Source organism: Rhipicephalus microplus, chromosome 1 (assembly GCF_043290135.1).
Source record: "Rhipicephalus microplus isolate Deutch F79 chromosome 1, USDA_Rmic, whole genome shotgun sequence".
Taxonomy (NCBI): Eukaryota; Metazoa; Arthropoda; class Arachnida; order Ixodida; family Ixodidae; genus Rhipicephalus; species Rhipicephalus microplus.
The window spans coordinates 101181045-101193894 of record NC_134700.1 but is presented as its reverse complement, the minus strand read 5'-3'; the positions used below and the strand labels follow the sequence as shown (position 1 = coordinate 101193894).

Sequence of the window (12850 nt, the reverse complement as noted above, 5' to 3'; positions counted from 1 at the left end):
ATGCGCGCATGAACTAACGAGTTGGTTAACTCATAGACGCCTATACATTGTGGCCGGACCATGACCATCAGTTCGAGTTAACCCGAAAGTTCGAATTAATGAGGTGCGAATTAACGAGCTTTCACTGTATTCAAGAGTTTGGTCTTTTCATCACTCCCATACATATTGCAGCAAAAGAAAACTAACGCGCTCCTTGGACTTCTTACCACCATGGCATGCGTCTTCGGTAAAACAAAAAGTCTCTCCTGCCTTTAACTTACAAAAAAAAACCACTCTCATCGGCATTGATCACATCCAGCGGTGCATAGCCTTCGAGGTGAGCGGGAAGAACATTGGCTTTCCAGTCGGCATCAACAGTGTCGTCGACGCTGGCCGACTTTTCGGATAGACACTTAAAGGCAATTCCATGCCTCGATTTAAAATGACGGTTGAGCCAACCTACACTGCATTGAAACTGTTCTTGATTAAGAACAAACGCAAGCTGCTCCGCGCGTTTTCATAGCAGCAGTCCGTTCACGGGGATATTTCGCGAACGGGCGTCACGAAGTCACATCAGCAGGAATTTTTTTACCTCAGGATATGAAGATTCACGTAGCCAAATCTTTTGGGTTGTAAGTCACCTCACACTTTCTTCAGCAACATTGTCATTTTGGCATTGACAATGGTGTTGACAGTCTTCTTTGACAAGCCGTATGCCACAGCGTCATAACAGAGCATAACAGGGATTGTTATGAGTGAGTTCAACTGTATGCATATCCCAGTCGCATACTCGAATTTGCCTCGTTCACTGTGGATGGCCCCAGAGGAAACAAAGGCCGAAAAATACTTCGCTTCACCACATACAGTCGCCGGCCGTTTATTCGGACGGCGAAAATTTGGACATGCCCGTTTAATCGAACATCTTCATGGCACCGCCACTCTCCCCATTGATCCTAATGCAAACTCACGACCTAAAATTCGGACGCCCCACTGTGCGCCATTCGATTATTCAGACTCCGTTTGACTGACCGGATGCGTCGCCGTATGTCATTACACGCTGACAGCAACGTTAACAAAACGTTTGCTAAATTTCTAGCACTGATATGCTGCACTAGCTATGGATGGATGTCGGGCCAGTGTCAGAATGCACGCAGAAATCGCCATTGCCTATCTCGAAGGCTATGTGTGGCAACGCTTATTTTTTTAGCCAATCGAGCGGCCAAGCCAAGCCACCTACAGAGTCTTTTCGCGTCGCTGTGGCGATTGTCAGCAGTGTCAGTCAGCTGATTCTGCGGCTAGGCCTGGTTCGTCTTGTTCTCTGCGTTCTCGCTCTCTTGTGTGTTCCGTGGCGTGCTGAAATGGTTACGACGCCACCCGTTGTTGCGCCGTCGAGAGTGATGAAACGCGGCCAACGTGGAAGCTAGCGTATAAACCGGAATATAGGTCGAGATTTTTTCAATAAAATAATAAGCTAAGGTCGCCCCTCGTCTTATATAGCGGTGTCTAGCCGAAAGTGCGATGCTGTCTGGCAACATATGGCTTGCATGTGTTTGTGAAGCCAGACGCGGCCATATCCACATCCAAATCCAATTGCAGTCTGTTTTCTTTGTGTTGGTGATTTGCTTCTGATCTGTTCAGAGTTTTCGCTCCGCTTGACATTGCGCTGCATTTTTAGTGGCCTTTTTTTTTTCGTTCACTAAATATGTCTAGCGGTGCGAGGAGGCAGTACTCAGCTGCGTTTAAACTAGATGTTAAGTTCGCAAAAGCGAACGGGAATTTGGCTGCTCAGCGCCGCTTTGGCGTATCAGAAAAAAGCGAGCGCTATAGGAGGGCGCAGAAAGGGAAGCTGCAGATGTGCAATCCTCGAAAAATGTCGTTTCGTGGACGAAGTTCCGTTCATCCGCAGCTGGAGGATAAGCTAGCGGACTTTGTGCGGGAAGTTCGTGCGCGCTCGCTGCCAGTGACCGTGGATACTATTCGCAAGAATAGCCGTGGAACTCGCTCGGGAAGCTGGGCTCACGAGAGAAGAGTTTCGTGCACCGAACTCTTGGGTGGGTCGATTCATGCGACGCAAAGGATTTTCTCTCCAGCGGCGCACATCCATCTGTCAAAAGTTGCCGGAGGAGTTCGAGGACAAGCTCATAAACTTTCAGCGCTTCGTAAACCGGCTTTGGGAGCAGAACGACTACATGATGGGGCAGATTGGCAACGCCGATGAGACCCCCATGTAGTTTGACATGCCTTCGTCGACCACGATCACGCAGCACGGCGCCAAGGATGTGAAGCTGCTGTCTACTGGCAACGAGCACTCGCGCTTCACCGTCATGCTGGCATGCACGGCAGATGGTAGAAATCTTCCGCCCTTCGTCATTTTCAAATGCAAGACAATGCGATGATGCGACAGTTGGTGCGACAATGCGACAGTTGCGATGGTGGTAGAGGGGAGCTCCGACGATCGGGATGGGGTGCGCCCAATTCGCAAATAAATGTGGTTCGGCAGTTTTGGGTTGTTTTCCTTTTTTTTCTTTTTCGGTAACCTGAACTTGGGGGGTCGACCTGTATTCCCACCCGACCTATAGTCCGGTTTATACGGTACAAGACGCTCACGACGACGAAGAAAGTGGCGATAATTTGTCAGGTAGAAGGCGGCCGACCTCAGTCTGAAGTGGCTTGAGAATTTTCTATTTCCATGCAAACCGTCTCGGAAGCATGCGTGTGTGCAGACATGACAGTTTTTTCGGGTGATAGGGCCTATAAAAGAGCTTTTTTTTTTTTCCGAGTCAATCCGTTTTTTTCAGACTGTCACAGAACGAGCGCTCAAAAAGAGCGCGCCGCCAACTCCTCGCGATGAAACGCCGGAGTGACGCAGCGATGTCAACGATTAAAAAAAAAAGGAAAACAAACATCCAGACTCCCCGGGCGGGACTTTCTCCCTCGGAAGCGTAGATTCGCCGACGAACCTCCTCACCCCACAACGGCGGCCGAGCAAGCACTCGAACTTTCTAGATGCCGACGAAACTCCTCACCCCACAACAGCGGCCGAGCAAGTACCCGAACTTTCTAGATGGAAAGGGGCGTGGTTGAAGCCGGGTTGAGTCATCTGTCGCGGCCAGCATTCGAACCGTCTCGCCCTCTCCCCAACCTTCGCTGCGTATCGCGCCGACGAAATGACGAGAACCTTCTGGAATCTCGCGCGGAGGGTATTTAATCGAGCAGCCGAGGTGAGAGATCAGGAGAAGGTGGAAGTTAGCGCCAGAGCGCGTAGGGATTTCGCCGCGTGGTCGGCGAAGGTTTTGTCAGTGGAGACAAAGCAGGAAAAGAAGAGGATTTCCACCTGAGCGGTAATGACTCGAGCTACAGGCAAGAGTGTGTGTTTACCGCTATCGAGCGAAGACGCGTGGCAACGGCTGCGTGTGTGAAGCAGACGTGTTTCCGGCGAAGAAGTTTGAAGCTTGGAGAGTGGCCGATTGAAGACGTAAAGTTTCCTGGAAGAGAAACTTCAAGGGCAGCGGAACGACAACAACGCTGGACTTTGAGTGAGTGATTCTCGGAAGAGTATCATCCAGACTTTTGTTCCAAGAACTTTGGACTGAATAGGTTTCCTGTCTCTCAAGTCTTTAAGTGTCTTGGTTGTTCAATGCATGCGACTGCATTGTAGTGCGTATTATTGTCTGTGTCCGTTGTTTCGAGTGTGGCTGATTGTACTGTGTAGTACGTTGTTTGTTTGGTGATATATTGTACTTAACTATCGTGGAGAGTGCATACTTGTGTATTGTTTTTGATCTGCCATTACAGAGAATATAATTCTGTTTTGTTTATCAACTCTCGGCTCTGACTTGTTCTTTGGGCCACAGCCGGCGTCCGCTGGCGTACCGAAAAAGACCACTTCTAAATTGTCCACGCTTTCGTGGTGCGGTTCCCTTGGAATTAGCCCGGCGATCGCCTCCCTAATTAACGGGACCTGTGTGACACAGACTCCCGATTATTCAGACTTTTTGGCCGTTCCCGTCGAGTCCGAATAAACGGTCGGTGACTGTAAAGCAAGAGTGGGTGTTAGCACTCACCAAGCCAACGTCTTGACTACAATGTCGACCATCTGTTCCCAGAGGCAGGGAAAGTCCACACCTAGCCCTTCCAGGTAGCCTTGCAAGGCCTTGATGGACCTGCGAAGAAAGAGATGCATGCAACCTGAAAACATCATCTTTGTGCGGGATCACTTTACACGAGACGATATTAAAAAGATGACCAAGCTCGCACATACACTTTTTCGACCGCTTGCTCATTGCCACAAATGTAGGCTTGTCCAAATAGTGAATTTTACGTTCACAGTGAATACAGTTGAAACCCGCAATAACAAAATCCCGAGGGAACGAAATTCTCACTGCAAGGAAATATTTTCGCAGCACCTGCGAACGCCCATAGAAATCAATGCATTTCGTAACTCACGACTACGAAAGATATTCATACCGCAGTCCCTCATCAACAAAATTTTTGAAACAAGAGTGCGCAAATTGCACAGGATTATGCAGTTTTTTCTGCTGATTTCAAATATTTAATTAGTTTTCCTGTAACTCATCTTGTTCCTTAAATAACTTATGCTCACCTCCTATTGTTTAAGGCCGCCATAAAAAAGTGCTCAATTGAAAGTGATACTTAAAATATGCCAACTTAGACTAATTAATTAAAAGTGATATTTAAGATATGCCAACATAGACTAATGACTATAGATTGAAAGAATGCAAGAGTTTTTGTTTTTAGGCCTTTCTTGGTTATTTTACAGCAAAACTAACTATCCATTTTCAAAAGCAGTTGGAATTGTGTTACAATTTTGATGAGTAATTAAAAAGGCTTGTGCTATAAATTCTGCTCTCCTACTTAAATTCTACACACATACAGGTTTTCATTGCAAAAAGATTTACTGTTGTACCTGCCCTAGCTGCAGAGATATTGAGGCCTCAAAATTGAACAGTTGTAAATTTACTTTTTTGAGAAAAACAGAAAAAACTGAAAACGCACAGCTTCTTCAAAAAGCAACAATCAAGATGCGCATGTTTTGCAATCCTCATAAAGGTGCTCACAAATTCGTAGCACAGCTTCTAACACAGGTGCCCGTAAATTATTAAGAAGCCTTGAAGTCGGTTCCCCATTTTTTGGCAGGTTCTGAGTATTAACAGCACCAAGAATCTGGACAGTTAGAATGACATTACAAAAAAATTACCACTTCCTGGTGAGTGAAAATCTGCAGAGAGATAGAAAAATACTTGCAAAAACCAAATATGTCAGTTTTAAAAAATGAATTTTTGTCACTTTTTGGTCTCAAAGACGAGTCTGCCCCCCTTAAAGAAAGGAATGAAAAAATAAAAATGAAAGCTGTGTCATTGGGGGCCACCATGCTCACGCAGTGAAACAATGCACGCGAGCACAGCAGCAAAAACAAAGAGCAAATGGCGCAGATACCACGGAAAACTATTCGGTAAAGTGCTCTCCACAAGCAGCGTGGCCCCACATATGCGACGCTAACTAAAAGCATGGCACTGCCAACGCAAAAGAAGTTTTTTGTTTTGTTTTTGATTTGGTGGGAGAAGGGGAACATTCACGCATGCCTCGCGGTGGCAAGAGCAATGGCTCGTCGAGCGCAGGCCCTCCTGCCTGCCTCGTGCTCACCCACATACGAGTTCTCGCTCTCGCCTGGTTCTCAACAGGGCCGCGCTTTGTCGGCGACGTGGTGCTCGCGGAAGATGCATGCTTGTCCCAAAAAAACCAAATCCATGGCAAAATTCCTAAATCGTTCGCGGGGAAAATTCTAGGCTTGTGCGAATAGTGAATTTCAGGGTCGAAGTGAATTCGAAGCGAATAGTGATTTCGGTCGAATAATTTCGAATCAAATTCGAATAGTATGTATGACATATAAAAAAAGGGAAAATTTATCATAACCTAACTAACCTGCACGACATTTCTTTAGAATTGAAATAGGGGCTCTATGCAAATGCCTTTTTTTTTCATTGAAAGGAAGTCGAAACAACCTTGATTAGTAGTTTCGATGGGATCTGAGTGATAACCCGTAAGATACATAACGTTTTAAAATTTATTATACTTACCATAATTACTCGAATCTAACACGCACCTTTTTTCCGGTTAAGCGGGTTCATAAATTGCATGCGCGTTAGAATCGAGTACGAAAAAAAATGAATACGGTCATTCTATTGCCATCGGCATTTCCAAAATGGCCGCCCCCTACGTGCGTCGGCCATTTCTGCCTATGTGTTTCCCATGTGCAGCACTTCGTACGTGTGCTGAGGAGTTCGTCATCTTGTAGTGCATTAGCATCGACAGCATGAAAGGGCCGACTCCAAAAACTCGAGTCCACCAAGATGCCGCTTCTAAAAGAAAAGTCATCGCGTGTGCAGAAACGGACGGAAATCGGGCCGCATCGCGGTCGTTCGGAGTTCCCGAAACGTGCGTGCGGGACTGGCGGAAACAAAAGCAAAAGATTGTCGACAGCAAAGCTTCACGCAAAGGCTTCAGTGGACCACAGCAGGGTCGGTTTCCGCAAATTAAAGAGCTGCTCGGCGAGTATGTGCTTGAGCAGCGAGCGGCACAGCGGCCCGTGACGACGAAAATGCTCCAAGTGCGGGCTACGCAATTAGCCTTAAAAAAAGGTCTAATGCGGAGCCAGTTTAAAATGAGCAGGTGCTGGCTAACTAACTTTATGAAGAGGAAAGGATTTTCCCTCCGAAGGGGAACGGGCATATGCAAAAAGTTTTTTGCGGGGGAGTGCGTTGAAAAGCTTCACAGTTTTCAGAGGTTCGTCTTAAACTTGCGGCACAACAACGGCTACCTGCTTGGGCAAATCGGGAATGCCGATCAGACGCCTCTTTACTTCGACATGCCTGGCACCACAACCGTCGAGAAGAAGGGGGCGAAGCAAGTTCACGTGCTGACATCGATCCACGGTAAAACTACAGTGACGGCAATGCTCTGTTACACGTCAGATGGGCACAAGCTTCACCCGTACCTCAAATTTAAATGGATGACGCTCTCGAAAGCAGTCTTTTTTTGAGTGGTGTGATCGTGCGGGCCAGCGAGACAAATGGGTGCTCGTTGCAATCGATGTCTTACGTTGTTTTTTTTTTTTTTCGTCGTGGAAATCTGGTGCGCGTTACAATCGAGGGCGCAGTAGAATCGAGTAAATACGGTAAATCATATAAACCACTATAAGAAGCTTAATAAAATGGATTGATTTGAGGGTAACATGTTCCTTTAAAGGGGCCCTGCAACACTTTTTCAAGTATCCATGGAGCCAGTAAACATGCTTGTCGCCTCACAAATTTACCGCCGCAAAGTTTCTAGAATCGGTCCAGTGCGAGCGGAGTTCCAAAAATTTGTCGCATGCTGCAATTGCATTCTCCATTCTCGACCCGTCAAAAGATCTGGAAGCTAAGTAGGGAAGGATGGCACGAGAATAGAAAAAAACGTCATCAGCGCCTAGCCACCTTGAGCATCTTTTCTCTCTTCTTTTTTCGAATTTATTTATTTATTTGTTTAAATTTCACCTACATCGCCGTGAGGCATTAGGTAGGGGAGGTACACATAATAATTTGACTACATAGTTTTCAATCGAAACAATAGATTCAACAAATAAAACAGCACTCAAAATATTTTAAGAGAATACGAGGCCTTTCAGTGCGATCGTGCACGTACTTGTGGACACTGATTGATTGATTTGTGAGGTTTAACGTCCCAAAACCACCATATGATTATGAGAGACGCCGTAGTGGAGGGCTCCGGAAATTTCGACCACCTGGGGTTCTTTAAGGGGGCACACGGGTCTTTGGGGCCGAAAAATTGCCCAAAAACGCATTTTTTTTTAGATGTCATTTTTGAAATCTACAGGTATTTTTCTATTAGTTTGCTCAGTTTATCCTCCGAAAAGTTGGTACTTGAACAGTAACAGCTACTTATAAAAGCCGTACGGGCCCGATTTGGCGAAACGCCAAAATGGCAATTTTTCAATAATTCCCCGCAGCTGCGCCACGGGCAGTATCGCAGTGGTCTAGGTCTCATTTGAAAGCGCGGTCTTCGGTCTTCAATTTCCCGCCACTCTGGCTCCTGTCCGCTCATTGGTAGAGTAGAAAACGCGCCGAAAAAAGCAAAAATACGCGTTCCTATTCGCCGGCAAGCGCACGTGACTAAACACCGCAACGCGATTGGCCACAAGCGGCGTGTGTCGTCTGCTTCGCGCCGTCGGCGGCGCAGTCAGGCGCCATATTGCTCGGACTGAGAACGACGGATTAGCCAAGGATCGCGCGCGATGTGGAAAGCCGGAAGGAAATTCCACACAAGAAATCAGTACGGCAAAAAAAGAAAGAAGTCGCTCCTCAAGAACTTCAAAGGCCGTTCCGCGTCAGCGAGGAGCGCTGAACGAGCAAGCGACCCACCTTCCGTGGCCAGCGGCGAGGTCGGCACAGTTATCGAGTTGTTTACGGGGCTTGTGCTCGATTATGTCGTGCTCTGCAATTTTTGTGCCGGCTGCGAGCGGGCGCCTAAAGAAAGTGACCCGTCCTACGACGAGTGGAAAGCGAACCACCACTGCCAGAAAAACAGCACAAAAAAAGCTGGAGAGATGGAAGTGGAAGCTGCCCTCATTCCGTTTCATAGGTCGTGGGAGCGTCATAAGCTGAGATACACTACAGTTCTTTCTGATGGCGACTGCCGCACCTACCCTGCTTTGAAGGAAGCAGATGTGTATGGTTTTATAAAGGTAACCAAAGAGGAATGTGTGAACCACGTCCAGAAGAGGATGGGCACGCAACTGCGCAATCTCCCCAAGCAGAGTCCAGCTGGCTCTGAGAGCCTCAGTGGTAGGGGGCGGCTGACTGGTGACCTGGTTAACAAATTGACCTCTTACTATGGCTGGGCCATCAAATCTCACAAAGGGGGCGTGCCAGCCATGCACAATGCTGTGATGGCCACATACCACCATGTGACGTCCAACGATGCCGTGTCCAACCACAGCCTGTGCCCTACAGGTCCTGACTCGTGGTGCCGCCAAAACGCTGCCAAGGCCAGGGGTGAGCCGGCCCCCAAACACCGCTACAACCTGCCGCCGCATGTCTGTGAGGCCTAGCTTCCAGTGTACGAGCGCTTGGCGGACAAGAAGCTGCTGGAGCGCTGCCAGCGAGGCAAGACTCAGAACAGTAATGAAAGTCTCCACTCTGCGATTTGGTCGCTGGCCCCGAAGGATCGCCATGCATCACTGCACAGTGTAGAAGCTGCGGTCGCCGAGGCAGTGATGAGGTTTAATGCCGGAAGTCAAGTAACATCATCCAAGATCCTCAAAGAGCTGTGCTTGAACCCCGGCCTACTGAGTAGCAAACGCATGGCTGAAAAAGACCACCGCCGAACCAGGGACTCTACCCTCAGGCGTGCGTCTGCAGAAAATGTGCAGCGGACGCTCAAGAAGCGGCACCTGGATGCCAGCAGTCAAGGGGACTATGCTTCTGGGGCCTACTAGTCATTTCGCTCCAAAAATGTACAGAATGTTTTACCGTTTACATTAAACATGGCACCATTGTGTTTTTTGCCATTTTCTCAAAATGCATATTTTTGACGTTTAGGAAATTCTTGAGAGGTACATCTCGGCATGCGGTGCAGCTAGAAAGATAATTTCTTTTGCATTGTGAAGCTGAATGTTTAAACCTTGAAGTAAGGGAAACAGATTTTGCATTTCACGTTTATATAATTGTTTAAATAACTGGTTAGCAGGCATACTTTAAACCGAGAAATTAGAATTGATATAAACTTGCATGTGTGATTGCCAGACAAAAAAACTGCTTCCGTCATTTCATTCTCCACAACTTCTAGTATCTATTCATGCCATGCTGGTAATTTTTTGTTGACTAGTTTTTTTTCTATTGTCAGTGGTGATCCAGCCACTTCAACTTTTGGAGCAATTTTTGGAGCAGAGAAAATGCTCTTTTGGAGCACCTTTGTATCGGCACTCGATTTTGGAGCAGCAATTGTAGCAGCAACTTATTTTACAAAAATACATCTCTCATTATTGCTGAAACTAAAGCTGTGATAGCAACCACAGTTCTATAAAACCGTATTTGTCTCAATTCTCAATTATTAATTAGAGTGTCACGTGCATGCCGATTTTAAAAGCCACCAAGAAATGGACCAGTCCATCAGATTTAATGCACTACTGAAAATGAAGGTAGTGCAGGTGTAGCATTAGTTTATTAAAGTACACTAAAAGCTACGACGAAAATTCCCAGAAACCGAACTGTAAGGAGAGTTTTGAACTTTCATTTATTTACAGAAGAAAGATGTGCATGTTGCAGCATTTACGTCCTCTTGCTCACCTTCTTGCTTAGTTCTTCCAGCTGTGAGAGGGTTTGGCTCAAAGCGGAGTTGCCTTCAGCTAATAAAGTTTGCCCAGCTTCAACGACAAAGGCACGCTAGTAAAAAGAGCACGTAACTACTAGATTTATTTTTAGGGTAGCCCGTAACATAATGCCAACCTTACTTCATTGGAAGATATAAATACCAACTCTAAGGCGCCAACACCAAATATTTGCGCAAGCATTTTGGGTACAGCCTCGACAAATGGCGCGAATCGGGATGCCAGTTGTCTGTCGACCATTCACACCTAAAACTCGCGACCAACTTACAGGAAGTTGCCATGCGGATGACGCGTGGGTCTGACGGCCGCAGACAAACGCATTGCCCCAGCTGGCAAGGCGGCATAAGGCGCTAATGTATGTTGGAGGTTTGCTTCCTTCCGGCGCGGCGCGCGATGACCAGAGCAGAAATCGACAGCAATGTTTTCCTTAAATTAAATATTTAAAAAAGCTGATTGGGAACGGCACGTCACGAATAGCGGATTCCCAACGATCGGCGGCCGCTAATGCGGTAACATTACGGTGCTTATTGACTTGCTTGTGTTGACATGGTCGACGCTCAATCACTCTTTTCCGACTATTCTACAAGCAGCTCGCACGGTGGGGCGCCCGATCCGTGACGCGCCGGCAGCACATACGGCCCATCTAGCGATCTGCTAACGTCAACAAAAGCGACCCGCCTGCAGAAATTCTTTGTGTATTCCGCGTCACTCGCTCGTTCGTTTCGCACTATTATATGTTCCGAACGGTAGCATGTAGGAGGTGTAACTGCTGCATGCCGTACGAGCGATTGCGCGTTTCAAATGCGGATATTCCGCACTACGAAACAAGGCACGGCGCACATTCCTAAGCCTACGTACAGCGCTCGGACACTCCGAACACAAAAACCATCAGTAGCGAGAAATCGGAAGAACTATAGGCAAGTTGCAACTTCTGTACTGATTCAATAGCAAAGTGCGGCCGGTAATAAATGCCAGCAGCGCTACGCGATCGCCTAAGCATTCACTAAAGTATTTCACGGGCGCTATTAAGAAATGCCACAAAATTTAAAAAGAAAGCGACTTACTTTTGTCCATTTCAACAGCGGGGGGATGACAAACATTCGCTGACTGGTTGTTCACAAGCACATGGCGCACATGCAACGACACGACGTGCTGTGCATGAGCGCGAAAACCTACAGAAAACACCCGAACGACACCGACGAATACCAAAGCTGCAAAGCACATGGTAAACAGTTGCCAACCTAGAAAAAAATTCACTTGTTGCCAACTGCAAAATGAACATCCGCTAAAGTCGGGTTCTTTCGTGCAATTTGGCGCATTTGGCGCAAACAAAACAACACTTGCGCAGTAAGGCGCAGGAAGGTATAATTGTAGCAAATTGGCGCAAATGGCGCAGCTGGATCACTACTGTATTGTTCTCAAGAACAATCACGAAAGATTTTTAATTATCTCGGGAACTAATTAGCTTACATCAAAACTAATTGGATATTTGAAATCAGCTAAAAAAACTGAACAAGCCCATGGAGTTTCATTAAAATTGGTTGGAAAGCAAAAAAAAAGTTTCTAAGACCAGTGTGCCCCCTTAACGTGCACCCAAATCTGAGTACACGGGCCTACGACATTTCCGCCTCCATCGAAAATGCAGCCGCCGCAGCCGGGATTTGAACCCACGACCTGCAGGTCAGCAGCCGAGTACCTTAGCCACTAGACCACTGCAGCGGGGCGTACTTGTGGACAAGTGGCGGCCTCACGCAGCGGTCCGATAACGACGAGCGCACCATGCTCAAATTAGCCGATGAGTGTGACCAGAGCTGTATTTTCTTTCTTGGCTGTGACAAGTGATTTTTGAGCTTGTAGTGTCATTTGCTGAGGGAAGAGAGCAATTTTTAGCTTTGAAAATTTATTGTGAATTTCAGGCCGCGTGCTGCGCAATAATACTTGCCTCGTGTATTCTCGGTAGCCTCTACTACCGATCGGCAGCGTTTTCTGACCATGCTCAGCAAATGTTGCAGGGCCCCTTTAATTCTAAAGGGGGGGCTTCGCGGCAAAGCAAATTTCTTCTGAGTAGGTGCTTTCACTGCTTTGCATTACTACACTGCAGTGAAACCACCTTTACAGGTAGACTAATGTACATTTTTTTTGTTTATTGCGAATACTTCGAAAATATTCGATAATTTAAATTTGAATCGAAGCGAATTCAAATACTCACCTATTCGTTCGAATATTCGAAGCATTCAAATATTCGCACAAGCCTAGAAAATTCGTTAAGGTATCAAGGTTGTCTCCCACTGGTACTTCGTTACATAGAGGTCGCAAATACATGTGCTTCTATCGCAAATACATGTGCTTCTATGGACGAATAGCAGGGATGAGAAAAACTTCTCTATATTGAGAAATTTGTTATATGGAGCTTTGTTATAAGCAGGCTTAACTGTATACACTTGTTTGTATGTTTAGAGTAGTTCA

General features: G+C 46.7%; 1 protein-coding gene across 4 annotated transcripts in view; it reads right to left on the bottom strand.

Moving 5' to 3' along the window:
- LOC119178459 (tubulin monoglutamylase TTLL4) overlaps positions 1-12850 on the bottom strand; it is a 116700-nt gene that overhangs the window by 53436 nt on the left and 50414 nt on the right. For all 4 annotated transcript variants that reach the window (XR_005110709.2, XM_037429665.2, XM_037429666.2 and 1 more), the window contains one exon: positions 4044-4142. Coding sequence is in view for 3 of the 4 variants with exons in the window: in XM_037429665.2 (XP_037285562.2) it covers positions 4044-4142 (99 nt within the window). In the remaining variant the exon portion in view is untranslated. The remainder of the gene's footprint in view (positions 1-4043; positions 4143-12850) is intronic.